Source organism: Rhopilema esculentum, chromosome 16 (genome assembly GCF_057945365.1).
Source record: "Rhopilema esculentum isolate cy_ngs chromosome 16, ASM5794536v1, whole genome shotgun sequence".
Lineage (NCBI taxonomy): Eukaryota > Metazoa > Cnidaria > Scyphozoa > Rhizostomeae > Rhizostomatidae > Rhopilema > Rhopilema esculentum.
Window position 1 is genome coordinate 7,867,091 of NC_142830.1, and position 14,943 is coordinate 7,882,033.

At 37.0% G+C, this 14,943-nt stretch overlaps 2 protein-coding genes across 4 annotated transcripts in view; one reads left to right on the forward strand and one right to left on the reverse strand.

The window, feature by feature from the left end:
* The window catches only part of LOC135682031 (beta-galactosidase), a 34,985-nt gene extending 22,056 nt beyond the window's left edge, over window positions 1-12,929 (forward strand). The window contains exons 13-15 of one of the 3 annotated variants that reach the window (XR_010515661.2): window positions 2,321-2,558; window positions 5,928-5,993; window positions 12,872-12,929. Coding sequence is in view for 2 of the 3 variants with exons in the window: in XM_065196732.2 (XP_065052804.2) it covers window positions 2,321-2,521 (201 nt within the window). In the remaining variant the exon portion in view is untranslated. Of the gene's footprint in view, window positions 1-2,320; window positions 3,855-5,927; window positions 7,581-12,871 lie in introns of those variants that run through there. The other 2 variants (XM_065196732.2, XM_065196731.2) reach the window with 2 other exon arrangements.
* Window positions 8,578-13,173, reverse strand: LOC135682033 (5-hydroxytryptamine receptor 1D). Its single transcript, XM_065196737.2, has one exon. It carries the CDS (start codon window positions 10,342-10,344, stop codon window positions 9,229-9,231), a length of 1,116 nt encoding a protein of 371 aa, XP_065052809.2. The 5' UTR covers window positions 10,345-13,173; the 3' UTR covers window positions 8,578-9,228.
* Window positions 13,174-14,943: the final 1,770 nt, after the last annotated feature.

A 14,943-nucleotide genomic window follows, 5' to 3' on the forward strand; every position in this document is an offset into this window, starting at 1 on the left:
CAAATACTTAAGGATCTTAATCTGGTATCCGAATGATTCTAAAACTAGAAATACAAAAGAAATATTTAGAAAAGAAGAAGATAAAAGCATTGGTTGCAAAAAGAGCTCACAAGAAAACACATATTGCATTTACTAATGCACCTATTAAATTTACTGAAATGAAAATTACCGTTAACCGGTCTGTCATAAAGTCTTCGATACCGTTTAGGCAGAGCAGTACACGCTATTTGTTGTGTTGAACAGGCCGGTTCTCAGTAACTACTCCGAGTTTCACGCTTATTGCGATAATAAAGCAACTGGTGATCGTATCAAGTTACCTGTTGATCACATTACCTGGAAACGCGGAGAAAAAACCGTCCAGTTATATACCTTAAAAGCATCTATTCCATTCACGTATGTAAAAGTAAGGTCAGCATGAAAGTTTATTTAGTTGCCAAGGTTATTGTTAGGTTTTAAAAATATTTCATGGCTAGGTATCATGATGACTCAGCAGGTCAGCAATTTAATTCACCTCTTTTCCTGTATCGTAGTTATAAACTTTTAGGATTTGGCGTTATATTGTGTTGCATCTAGCTGGCTCTAACACGGGCTGTTGTGCATTATATCTATATCACATATTACGCTTTTGGTGTATAGAACAGGACCTTTCTAAGTTGCTATGAGTTTCACGCTTATTGTGATCATCGGGCAACTTGATACGATCGTCAGGTAACATAGAACCGTCCCGTTATATTCACCGGCCACGTGTGTACAGCCCTGCCATTACGACATGAAGCTCTTTATGGCAGACCGATTAACAGCTATTTTTCATATAACCTATGTTCGATGTTGTGTGTCAGTAAACTGACACATTATACGTAGCAATATATCGTACAAATTTCGTTTTCAATTTTAAGCTACAGGTTTTTTGGCTTTTTTCACGGCATCTTAATCGAGCAAACGTTAAAGTGTATACACTCATTTTTTATAAGAAACAAAGGTCGATGCTGAGTACTCCAGTTCCTTAATGTTCTGGAAATTTCAATACTCATTGTTTCTTAAGAGTTTCATAATTGTGATGTCATGAATGATGTTATGAAATGTTGGTGACCTTTTTTATCACGTCAAGAGATTCGCTTCCGTTCTGATGCTGTATTTAGATATGGGAAGTATATTTTTGTCCCTTGTGTCTTAAGTTCTAGGCCAACAGAGCAATCATATGCTTTGATTTTACGAAATTTCGTTGTTCTCAGTTTTATCATAATTTAATAGTTTCATAATTTTTTTTGCTCCGAGTACTGAAGTTTCTTAATTTTTTCTGAATGTCCAGTACTCGTTTCTTATAGCCAGTTTCTTATAAAAAAATGAGTATAGAGTATATTGCTATTGTGAGTATAGAGTATATTGCTTTGTACAGAAATTAAAGGAAAAATTGTGGTTGTGATTCACGCATTCACGCACAATTTTTTTAATTTTCACGCATTCACGCGCTGCAAAATTGGATTTTCACGCTCACGCGAACAATAAATGTGATGTCAGCCCCATTGCTCATCAGAGCTCTGCTTGAAGGACTACAACACTACTTTCAAACTTTGAGTACTAATTTGAGATTTAACTATTATTGGTTCATTACGCACCAAATTGAGGCAATTTTTTAAATTATCATTCAAAATTTCATCCACGAATTCACGGATTCACGGAAAAGCCTTTTCACGACATAACGGAAGGAAAACTCATGTTTCACATTTCACGTACGAATATCAATTCACGAAATCACGCATAGAAAATCGAGATTTCACGATTTCACGCACGAATATATGGCCAATAACGCATTATGCAAAAATATGGGCGAGGGGGGGGGCATTGAGGAAACAGATTCAATTCCAGCGATTTAAAAGGGAAAGTGTATTTGCACATGTGGCTGTATCTCAGCCAATTTCGAACAAATATAACAGATTTTACACGCCCAGAAATTTTCTGTGATGCCCTTTCTGGTTATGTGGCACAAATACAAACATTCTAAAATTGAATTATTTTGACGTTAACACTTCCGTTGATGTTAGAGATGTTATGATTTCGAGAATCAAAGTCAAATCATTTGCCCAGGGATTAAAACATCAGAAATAAATAGTTACCAGGAACTTGCCTGGTTTTTTTAAAGATTCATCACCATTGGTTGGCTCAAGTTTTTCAAATCCATTGGAGATCGTTCCTCAATTTTTCGAGTTCTTACCGGACTTTGAAACTTATTACTCACTGAAATTTAGTCAAGTTTCAGACGGTTTCACTTATTTCTAGAATTATACCCTGTAATCTGATACTGACTATTGCTTCTACCCAGGGACAGGCTTGGCTGAATGGACACAACCTTGGACGATATTGGCCAGCAGTGGGCCCACAGAAGACGTTGTTTATCCCTTCCAAATACCTGGAGTCACTCCCCAATAACAATACTTTAATACTTTTTGAAATTGATGAGAGTCCTTGCAAAAGTCTAGCTTCTTGCTTTGTGGATTTAACTGATAAGCAAAACATTGGCTAGGAAATGCAGCTGGGCAAATTCAAATCGAGCCACCTGGGTTGGTGCAAAATTTCAATTTGATATGTAATTTAATCAATCTTATTTCTATTGAGTTTTTTGTACTTTCGCGATTTACTGTGTACTTTCGCGATACCAGTTGTTATATTTTTCGTTAATTTTAATATCGAAAGATTACAGAATTACAGCCATTGTTTGCATATATAAATAAAAAAGGGCAGTGTATTCTAATCTTGAATAATTGCCATTTCCCAAAATATCGACATTTGTTTTTCAGGAATATTTTTTGTTATTGATATATTTCAATAGTCAATTCAAGATAAAAGAACTTTTATTAGTTGGTTATAACTGCTTGACCTCTAAAACCTTCAGCTTTCATTGTCGTATTTTTCAGAATATTTGAAAATCTTTTGTTCAAGAATTCTTTTGTTAGAAAATTTCATTCGTGCTGGTAGTCGAGGATGAATTCCTCTTGCGCGATTTCTAAACATGTCGAAAGACTTCAAATCCTATAAAAGGTTTTCTTTCATTGTCATTAGTATTCCTGCATTCGGCTTCTTCATAGACGATTCGCCTTTCCAACTACCCTTGCTTTCAGTGCTTCTTAAGGAAATGAAAAATTATAGTGGCAATGTTTCTTCCCTCTTTATCATTTGTTAGAGGATTAGTGACTTTGCTTGTAATGCTTCTGATATTTGAAGTAAGAGATTCGCGGACATCTCATGCAGTCAGTCAACCATAGGCAAGTTTTGATCCCATATCAAGGCTCGTGAGTCTAGCTAGACTTAGTGGGGACCGCAAACTGGCCTGAAGTCATTACGCTGTCATTGGAAAAAGCTTTATGTGGTGCTGTAGAAAGAAGAGACTAAAGGCCGATTTCCACTAGGCGAATTCTTTCGCGCGTATCGAATAAATTTTCGTAGCGATAGAGTAGGACCGTGATCTACTCTCTGCGAATCGAATGTTTTCGCTGCGAAATCTGAGAACATGACACCACGCATGCTCACATTGGCAAAAATTTGATTCGCGCGAAAGAAATCGCCTAGTGGATGGGCCTTAATGCATGGGCTTCGAACAGCGAAAAGTAGTGTTGCAATTGATGTTAATACCGCATTACCCTGCCCTGCAAGTAGATTTGTAACACCCTTATTTATAGTCAATGAAGAACTACTTAAGGACAATTACACTTTTAAAACACTTCTTATGATTCTATTCCATGCACATTAATACAAACTTAATGTTGCCTTTGTTTTTATTTTACGCCTTAACTTAAACTAACTTAAAACGTGACTAATTAAGTAATTTATTCGATTTGTTTTGTCGCAAAATTTAAAAATTGTCTTGTTTGGTGAGGATTTCTTCAGCTTCTTAGCATTTTAGACGCTTTTGCTTGAGTAATGTCGTGAAAATATTGTACTTTTTGTACAGGTCCTGCGATTTGCGTCATATGAAATGAGCTTTCACTTTTTTCATTACGCACCTGCTTCTTAAACTGCCAGCCTCGGTATCAAAGGCAACCGTCACATTTGCTTTGGATCGCATTACTTATGCTTGTTAAACGCTCTTTGCACATGATTTTGCTCCGGACCTTTAACTCAGCGCCTTATTTGCAGTTAGCAGGTTTCAGTTTTCTCTATATCTGTCATTTTTGCTTGAAAAACAGTTTTTGTTGCTTCTTTTCTCTCTGAAACGCACCAGATGCTAAAGTGTTGCTAATGCAATTGCCTGCGTAATACATATAAGTCTATGGTAGTGCTTTGTATCTGAGAGATGCCTGGACAATACAAAGAAAGGGATACCTTCTTATCCCGGTCTGTTATTACAGAATAGCGTTATTTTCTCTTCATTGGCTTATTATTCAGATGCGAAACTTTATTAAAGTGCAGATGTGATGCTATTTTAGATTCAACATTTAAAGTATGATGTGACCACGTGATATTTGACAGGCTGGTCCGTTGGCAGAACTTTCTTATGAAGGCAAGCTGATAAACGGCTGAGTCAAGAGAGCCAGCTTATCTATCTGAGCCACTTTACCCCATATTAACAGGTCCTAACCTTGTTGAAAGTAAACACAATGATTTCAAACCGCGGATAAAGTAGGCACTCCTGGGGTGTTTGGTCCATACAAAATTTCGCTGGCAGTTTAAGTGGCTAGTCCTTAGCATGCTCAGTTTCAACTAATTTTTTTAGCAAATTTCCTTCCACAATGGAAAAGTTGAATTACATTTGACGTGTCGTAGCCTTTAAACTCCAGGCATGGTAATTGTTTTGTTCAGGCATCATCATGGCCCAAATTTCTAAATGTTCTAACATTTGTCGCAGAAGCATTATAAGAAAATTCATTTGGTAAGATAGTGATACGTTTTCAACAAAATGCTGATGAAACGACCAAATGTTGATGAAATTACATTCAAACTATGTAATAAAGGAGAGGTAAAAGGGAAATAAAATGAAAATAAAACTCGGAAGGGAATTTGTCAGAACAACAGGCATTGCTCATCTTTATTTTTTAAACAACAATGTGCATTTCATGTTGACATTGTTAGGTAACTTAGAAAATCCTTGACAGATCTTTTTGGAGACCTGAAAACTCAGGGAAAAATGAATGCAATCTAGTACTCTGTTCCAGGAAGTGAAATGCCCTTCTTTGGCTTGCATATTTTTGCATGAAGACTAAGAAATTAGTAGGTATCTCCCTACTACACACTCTCGTCTTTCTGCGCATCAGTCACATTGCATGATGGGCTATGCACATAAAGCAGAAGCCAGCAAAGGTGAACTTTCTACTATCATGCGATTCGATTGACGAATTGTTAATCCACACGATAAAATAAAGTCACAAACTGGTTAGCTTTTAGGTTTTGACTTAGCAATCAATCTTAATACAGGTACAAACACAGGCGATAGAAATCATTCAAGTCACATTGCTTCAAATTTCCTTTCATTTGCATGCTCATCTTCCTCTTGTGAAATGATCTACTGACTAGAGAGAGATATCTTATCTTTTTTATCGCTTCTTAATTACTCATTTAACCTTCAAGATACTAAGCCTTGAAGTAATCTGCAATGAGCTTTCTGATTATCCAGATAGTTCTAAACCAAAATTCCCACGTATTCTTAAGGAGATATCTTTGTTTAACTAGAACAAGCAAGGAAGTCTGATGTGAATCCCTTTTCCAATCTCGTTTTCTATCTTTCATGTTTGTTTCTCAAATTTCACCTGTGACCTTTGATAAGGTTTTCCCGATTTTCCATAAAAAGCATCATCGCCAACTTTATTGAAAACCACACTTCATATAGCTCCAGAGACTTTTCGTTTCTTTTTGTTCTTAATTAAAGCCGGTAACTTGTGTTTTTCAGTTTTGTTTTCCTCGTTGTATCATCTCAGTTGGATATTATTCTCTCCTAGTGCAAGAATTCGGTAATGGTAATAAACAATCAAGCAAGCTCCTCTTGAATTTTGGAGCCATCGTAGGTTTGTATAAACATGAGGGCTAGATGCAAAGTCTGCTGTTGTTTAATTTTTCACAGTTTCCTTTCCCTAAACAAAATCTGAAAGTGCTCTACTGACCTTAAATTTCTTTGTCAAAGACTCTACAAAGAGTCCTTCTGTTGGCTAGTGTTGTTTGCAGAACAACAATAGAAAAGCAAATTGATGACATCATGAAAATATATCTTGAGAATTTTTAAATTTTAACAATGACCAGAAAAAACATGTTGAAATACTTCTGAATGTGCAAAATCTGTTAATCAGATTCAAATTTCTTGAGATTCGGTGAAGGAAAAGCCTAGGTTTTTCTCATGATTTATTTCTGTTTTTGCCCGGTTCATTAGTTATATTACCAAGGCCAAATTACACTGTTTTTGTTATGAAAGAACCTGTGCTCTTGTGGCTATATCTCAGGCAGTCTGTGACAGATCTAATTAAGTTTACACATTTGGAGGTATTTTGTGTTGCTCTTTCAGTGTATTTTTCGAAATCTAAAAGATATGAATAGTTTTATGACTTCATCATTTTGCCATTAATTTTCTTGAGAATGCAAGGCAAAAATGGATCTCCACATCTCAAGCGCCTAGCAATACAAAATCTAGTCTTTCCTTGAGTCACTAATAGTCACAGAGGACCACTGGTCGTGGAAGCTGCAACCAGTACTATAAAATATGTTGTCATCGCATCCAATCACATCGAATAGCATGTTCCCATCCCATGCCCATCGAACGTTTGACGTCTGATGCTAACAGAAATGTGCAAACTGGACATGCAAATTTACTAAGCAAAAATCGGCATTTTGCTGGAATTGCTATTTGAAGCCTAATCAGAAGGCACAGGGAAGGAGCTAACGAATAGCAGCATATCCATGGACGATTCCCCTAACGAATAGCAGCATATGCATGGACGATTCCCCTAACGAATAGCAGCATACGCCGTCGTTATATAACTTGATTTACACTCAAAGCTAGGAAACATAATGAGTTTCTTCCGGTTGTCTTCTTCTACCCTCTCCTAAATGGGTGACTTTGTTTTTTTCTTTTCTTGCTGTTGTTGGTGAAAGATGGCGTTTTTATGTCAGTGAAAAGGAATGGAAAGTTTCACGCCTTTAGGTTAATGTTGAGTTATCAAAACATTGCATTTTCAAAAGATTCCATGCTGCAAAACATTTTCAAATACTTTGCATTTATCGATGTTGTGTAGACAAAGAAATGGTTGCGCTGTTGCTTGGAAGCCTGCTTTATTTAGATGGGAAGTCCACATTAACATTTTGTTCATATGTAACTTTCACAGGTAATCAAATAAACGCAGCATGAAATTTATGTCTAAATCATGAGTCATTGATCATAAATTTATAAACTTCATAAATGTAATTAGCTGCACACAAAAGAATCGCTGAACATGTCTAACCAAACAAGGCGGCCACAAACTACTATCTTTATCTACGATCCATGATCATTGTTTTTTCGATTTGTAGTACGTTTTTCCTACGACAACAAGAGGTTATAACTGTAACCTTAAAAGTTAAGTTTTACTCGCGATACGCAGGCACCGCGGAGCGTTGAGAAAAGTGGGGGGTCTAAAAAAGTGGGGGGGGGCTAAAACCGTATAAAAAGAGGCTTTTCTGGTAGTTTGATACTTAATATTTGGCATTTTTTGCAAAAAGTGGGAGCCCCCCAGCCCCCCCCCCCCTGATCCGTGGTGCCTGATACGTACAGGTCGCCGAAATCTTTCAAAAATATCATGTTGACTGAAATGTTTTCGGAAGAACCAAGAAAATAAAACTTCGTCAAATCAGGAGCAAGGCCGATAAGATTTATTTGTTTATCAAAGTCTTGAGGCAGTGTCACTTGATCAGATTTTGGTTAGTAAGAACTATTGTGTGTTGCCCCTCTTTCAGAATGTAGCTTACAACGAATCGCGACAATTCCTTAAAAGTGACACAATAGAGAGATCCACTGAAAAGCTGATACCATTCCTTGAAAACGTTGTTGTTACTGAAAACAAGCAAAAGCATTGCCAGAATTGATCCTTTGCTTTGGGTGGGATGTCCTCGGTAACTGCTGAAACGTACCAAATCGTCGCTATCCATATTTCACCGGACATATTTGATAAAAACAATAGAAAGTTTTAGTTTTACCATAGCCATTTTGATATTTAGGACTGAATTACTTTATAAGAAGCATAGACTTTGAAGTCGCTAGATTATGTCAAGTTCCCCGGTGTCCGTGCAACGGATATGGCAATGGGGTATTACGGGGTATTCAATGAGCATACCCCTAGAACTAGAACTAAGGAAGGCTCAATGGCTGCGAAAAGTAATGACGAAACGACAATCTCCATTTGTGTCCTGATTCGACTATCCACGACGATGTCAATTTGCAAATTAATAAAAGAACCAAAAATTTTCATGACCATGGCTTGTAAACATTGTAACTACGAAAACGATGTTTGTGATCAATTTTTGGGTACAGAGTGGCAAACTTGTACCCAATGATGTTCAACGAAAAGGAATCTTAAAAGGGCATACTTAAGTAGAAGGAATTTGAGAAATGAACAAGATAGGTTACTTCTTGCAATTTTTTACAATAACAGTTGATGACAGCTTCTTTACAATAAAACTAAATCTAAACCTAACTACGTATTTGATAGTTTTAAACCTAAATGCATTGTCGTATTCCGGTGACAATCATTGCATGATTTAAGCAGAAAAATTCTTAAAACAACTACTTACGCAACGCATCATAAACAACAGCGTACCAGTTATCTCTAATCAAAGTTACTGTCCCATTCCCCCCTGTCCCACCTCAAACACGAGACAAAACTGAATATTTTCGATATGTTAGTTATCTTATCTACAGTGAAGTGAACTATCCGGAAGTGCTTCTTTATTATAGATTTTTATTTAAAGTGTAGAAACTTTAGCAAGTGTGAGCTCTTTCAGAGCCAAGTGCAAGTTCACTGGTACTCAAGGACTAAAATGATGCTAAAGAATTTTTACCTTTAGATCATACCGAACCAGTAACTTTGCATTTCATCAAAGAGTGTTACATCTATCTTAAGACTGTATTTGGCATTTTTCTGATGACTGCCAGCGTCGTATGAAGTTAAAATCTGTTCAAAGTGCTACACAGAAAGTTCTAAACAGCACCTTGGGAAATTTAAAAAATGTACCAACGTATTTCTATTCGCAACAGAAAGAAAATGCGTTTATAGCTACTTATCGATCTAACTTAAATAATGTTTTTAGGTGTCTTTTCATAGAACTTTTCATATCTCTGTTGAGCAGTGTATACAAAATAGGATCGATCGCAGCGTTTAGAAATGACAGCAACATGAAAACGTCATGGATATAATTGTATTTGGGTCTTGATATGATGTCAATCTTCGCGCTGTTCAAATAGATGTAAAAAATTGCAACAGGAGACCAGCAAATAAGAAACAGGCCAACGAGAATGCTAACAGTTTTAGCTGCTTTCAGATCATTTGATAATGTTGTACGAATTCTTGTTATTCTCCTTTGTCGGCTTGTCGACCTACTTGTTACCGAGAGCTTCGTCGTTGTTAGAGTCGAAGTACGAGCCCGAGCATTGATGATGGTCTCCTGATCGATTTTGGAGACTTCAACATCGGAAACTGGAGGTGGTTGTACACTGGGCTCGTGTTGGGCGGTTATTTTTCGACGGTGCTTTCGGGCTATAGAGTAAATCTTTAAATACGATAGCAAAATCATCACACCCGGTACGTAAAATAATGTTGGGGTGACAATGAAGTAGCTGCTGCGCGGAATGCCAGGGCCGCAGTTTTTCATTATGTCTTTCCATTCAGTAATCATGCCAAAGACTGCGTTGGACGTTAACGTAACGCACACCGTCCAAACGGTTGCGATAATAACAGCGACAATTTTCGCATTCATGCGCCGCGCGTAAATAAATGGGTACGAGACGGCGAACATCCTGTCTACGCTGACTACCGCGAGGCTTGTTATTGAGGCACCAGATGTAAGCAAAAATAGAAATTTTCGCACAAGGCAAAGTTTCTCGTCCTCATTGCTGCTCTGTGTTGAATTTTTGATGAACTGCTGCACGTATAGAGGTATCATTACTGCCCCTGCAATCAAATCAGCTGTTGCCAAGCTGAGCAAAAGGGAGTTTGTCGGGGTTCGTAATTGTGAGGTTTTCAGAACCGTGAAAAACAGTAATACGTTACCGATAACTGTTGCAAATGAAATAACAGAGCATAAGACTGCATATAAAATAATGTACTCTTCGCTGTTTGTATTCCATGCATCCCGTCCTCCAGTGCTGTTTGTGAAGTTATCTCTAAAAACCATCATATTTGCTCCTGATGCCAGGTCACTTCATTATAAACCAGTATCAAATCTCGCTTTTACACCCTCGATGATGATTACAAAGATCAATTCATAATTTTGCGATTCTCAACTGAAAAATCATCGTAACTTTCTCAATCTCAACTTGTACTTTTTCAACGATGCAAAAGAATGCGCATGTGTAGTTATCATGCCAGGTAAAATACGAAGTACATGTTCAATACAATCCTTTGTTCAAGTTTCTTTTCTGGCCTCTCAGTTTATAGCTCATTTTCCAAATCAAAAGGGTCTCGATAAAACCGGTAAAAAGTTTCGTCTGAATGGCGGTCAACGCAGCTAGCTCTGTGCTAAAACAGAGAATGAGCTTCTTGTGTTGCTAATAAGGATCAGTCGTATATGCTTCACAACCATTCATGCAGATTGTGCTTTATTCTTTCGGGAGTGGATGAAGATACTCAGATTTCCAATGCATCTTTGAATTATTCTACTCATTTTGTTTATAAGTGACGTTGACGCTCTCTTTTTGTTTGTTGAAAAGTAAACACGAGCTTACAATAGTGGTCTTGACTTGTTTGCCGATTTGTGTACGTTTATCATAAACTTCCTCGTCTCGACTACTTTGCTCCGATACAAGATCAGCTTGGCCTTATCATTGTCGCATGCCTCCCGGCTGAAACCACCTTACTCGCTCTGCAGTAGGCTTTTTCATACGATTGTCTACGAAACTACCCGCTTTTATAGCACCGAGCCAATATCAGTTTTACACAAAAAGTGATTAATTTTTAAACGTTATCAAGATGAATACTTCATTGGCCCTCCAGCTGAATAAAATTCGTGTTAAATTTTGAGCCATATGACCGGTCCTCTTTCGATAAATATGTTTCCTTGTCAATTCACATACCAATATCTCCTTGGGCGCTTTGTCCTAGAAAATGTATATTGATGGTTTAAATGACTTATTACCTTGGTTCTCCAATTGTGTTAAGCCTTTTGCTATTACTCAAACAAAATGAAGCAAAATTAGCTCCCCCTGATTCCCTGTTGATAAATTAATCGAAAAACACCAAATTTGATATAGCTTTTCATCTATCTTGTGGCAATCACACTTCTCTTTCGTTGTAGTTCACTGATTCTCATGCGGCTTGCAGCCTGTAAGACATTCTCGCACCATCTCACATGTTTCGTGCCCATAGCAATGAGAATATGAACAAATTCTATTCCGCTTGCCTGTTATCAATCACACATTTGCAATTTTGCTCTAAAACATCATTCGTCGCAGAAAGATTGGATGTCCTCCTTTCTTGAAAACAGCATCTACTGGCTAGCATTTGAGTTAAATAATGACAATTTTATATGCAAATAGGCAGATTTTTTAATGTTCATGCACTCGGGCTGGTTTTTAATTCCTTGTTTGTTTTATCTCTTTGATAGATAGGAAAACAAAGCAAGAAGGATTAAGCATGGCGAATTCTTTGTCTTTGAATTTGCTTTACCCTGATATTCAATATCTGTCTGCTTGCTCAAAAACTGGCCTCCCATTCGCATATCCTAACCTTTTCTCAGTGGTGACCCCACAGGTTCCACTCGCTTTTGACGATGTACCGAAAAAGGCCTATGGTGCCGAAATTTGTTTTTCACTTTTGTCTCTGAAATAATTGCTGCTGTTATGTTCCCTCAAATATTTGAGGTTTGATTAAACACGAGGAAGCAATCAATGAACACGGAAAATTTCTTTGAATAAAAGTGTAACGCTGTGATAAACTGCGAGCTTTCGAGTAAATACCCTTTTAGGATCTGGCAAGTAATATTTTATTGTTGAATATCCGAGGTTCGGGCTAAAGGTCTTCTATCAAGTCCTTGAAATTAAAGAGAGTCAGTGACAAGCTCGAGAAATGCGTTTCCTCCTCATTTTCACTGCATGAAGTCTCATTACAGACACCAATTCTAGAATTTGTATTTGCTGCCATCATTTTGTCACCCGGTGGAATTCTGGCAAAAAATCATCGAGTCTTTAGCAAGAACCAAAAGCGGACAACAGTGACTTTAGAAAACTTTAAAATGTAATGAAATTATCTAAGAAAACATCAAGCCAATACAATGGAAATTTTATATAGTATTTTACTTTGAAATAAATTCGGCAAACCAGCAGCAAGAAGTACTAATAAGTTCAATTTTTCAAGGGGAGGGGGTTTAAAAGAAACAATGCCAACAATGCTGCTTAAAAGTAGAAACGTAATTGTCAAATTACTAAAGAAAGAAGAGTAAAGTACATCACTGTATTAGTTAGCACATGAAAAGTAAAACGCTCTACCGATAGTGGGAATCAAAAATCCACTCTCCTCCTTTGCAGTTCCATTTTCGGTAGATGTCTAAATCATTTGATTCCAAGAGGACCCATAATAAATGCTTTTGCTTCCCTAACTGATTTCTGTATCTCCAATGTGACAATTAAAAGCTGTTTGTGATCCTTCCCTCATGATTTTGCTTTGATACTAACTTCTAAAAGTAACTGATGATCCTTTCCATCATTCAGGCATGCATCTCAAATAAAAGGGGATTCTTCTAAAGCATATAACGGCGAAGTCTGAAATTGCAAAGAAAAGGTGGAAAATTATGGTAACATGCCTGCTAGTATGTCTCTCTTTTCATTTTCTCAATCACTATAGTGGCAAAACTGCTCTTTATCAAAAAGACGACGAGTCACTAAATCAAACGGTGCTTGTTAAAAGATGCTACATCAGTTGACATCACATATTGAAAGTGCATTCTCTAACTTTTTTAGTTTTGTAGGGACTTTGCAGCTAAATCATTTGAAACTTGTACGTTACTTTGTCGTCTTTCGAAATATTAGATCATACATCTTTAAGACATTAACGAGGAAAGGACTTACGGTGTATTTATATCTATTCATAGGCTCTCAGAAATTTGTGGTAGGTCATGTTGATTAAATGTGGAGACAGGCATTTAAGAATTATTGGTCTTTCTGTTCTAGAGGGAGCTCAAAAGAGAAAGGGGCCTTTGAAGGGGGCTCAAAAGAGAGGGAGCTCAAAAGAGAAGGGGGCTTATTGGAGAGGGTAGCAATAATTCAATGTTTTCTATGAAGAAATTTATTAAAATCTCGTGGTTCAGCAAACAGAGTTGTAAAGTGTGACGTCACATAAACGTCACCATAACATTAAAGAACACCATGAAATACTCTCATATATTCAAAATCAGTTAAATTTCTCAAAAATCTGGTGAGCTATGGCCAAGTTTGCTAACAGATTACTGTTATTTTTCTCAGTTCATAAAGTTATAGGCTTTATAGGATAAGCACAAGCTCATTTAGTCATATCTCAGCCAATTCGTTATACCATTTAGTCATACCGAGGTTTCATGATCCTCTTTTTGGTTTTTCGTAAAACTTCAGGAGGGGCAACAGTATGAAATTTGCCGACTGTTACATGGTAAATGGTGTGGCTCATGGTAAATGGTGTGGCTCATGGTAAATGGTGTGGCTCATGGTAAATGGGGTGGCTCATGGTAAATGGTGGGGCTCGTGGTAAATGGTGTGGCTCATGGTAAATAGTGTGGCTCATGGTAAATGGTGGGGCTCGTGGTAAATGGTGTGGCTCATGGTAAATGGTCTGGCTCATGGTAAATGGTGTGGCTCAAATTAGCTTTGTACTATCCCCAAAATGTGCTGTGCTGACTTTCATGGTCCAGCAAAAGCTGAACCTTCCTCTGACTGCCCTCCTCAGCTAAACCTTCCTCAAACTTGATGTCAACTTAAAATAATGAGGTAACTCAAAATGAACTTTCTTTGAGAATTTTGAAGCCGTTCTAAAACATGATATTAAATCTAAAATTTTCAAAGCTGTTTTGTGGCCTGTTTCAGAATAATTTTTCTGAAAATATCTTTATTTGCAAAACCATCAAGTGGGTTATCATACGATATAACTAGCAGGGTTCAAAGGAAGGCTTATCATAATCAGCAAAACGAAACGAAACGAAACGAAATACTGCGAAATTCTGCGAAATATTAAAAAAATATCGTTAAAAATAACAACAAAGTACGCCAAAATTCTCAAACCATATCATAATATTAGAATAAGCCCAACGGAATCAGTAAACGCCTCTTTACATTAAGCAGAAGTTTTACAAATACTTGAATTATTTCAATTTCAGCCTTTTTTTCTGACATGTTTCCAAAAGAATCTATTTTTGCAAATAGTTACAAACCTTCAACGTGTCATGAAGCAAGCTGTAAACATTTTTGCTTTCATTTTTATCTTTTTCCTCAACTTTGTTTTCAATTGAGAGAAGCTATAGCCCCTTGAATCGTTGCTGACCAATTTTGTTCGTCTTTAGTTTTTAGAAAGACCCTTTAGCACCGGCTGTTTTAGCAATTATCTTTGAAAGGCTCTATACAGATTAGGGCCTTACACAGTCCTGTTTCATGCATGTACATCGATTCACAATTAACTCTCTCTTTTTCCCCTTTCTCGTTGTTTTTGGTAGCTTTTTAACAGAAGAAATACTAGACAGAGTTAAGCCATTTTGCGTTAAAATTCTGGATTCTCTGACAATATATTTGACCTATTCTCCATATCGATTCTACTTTAC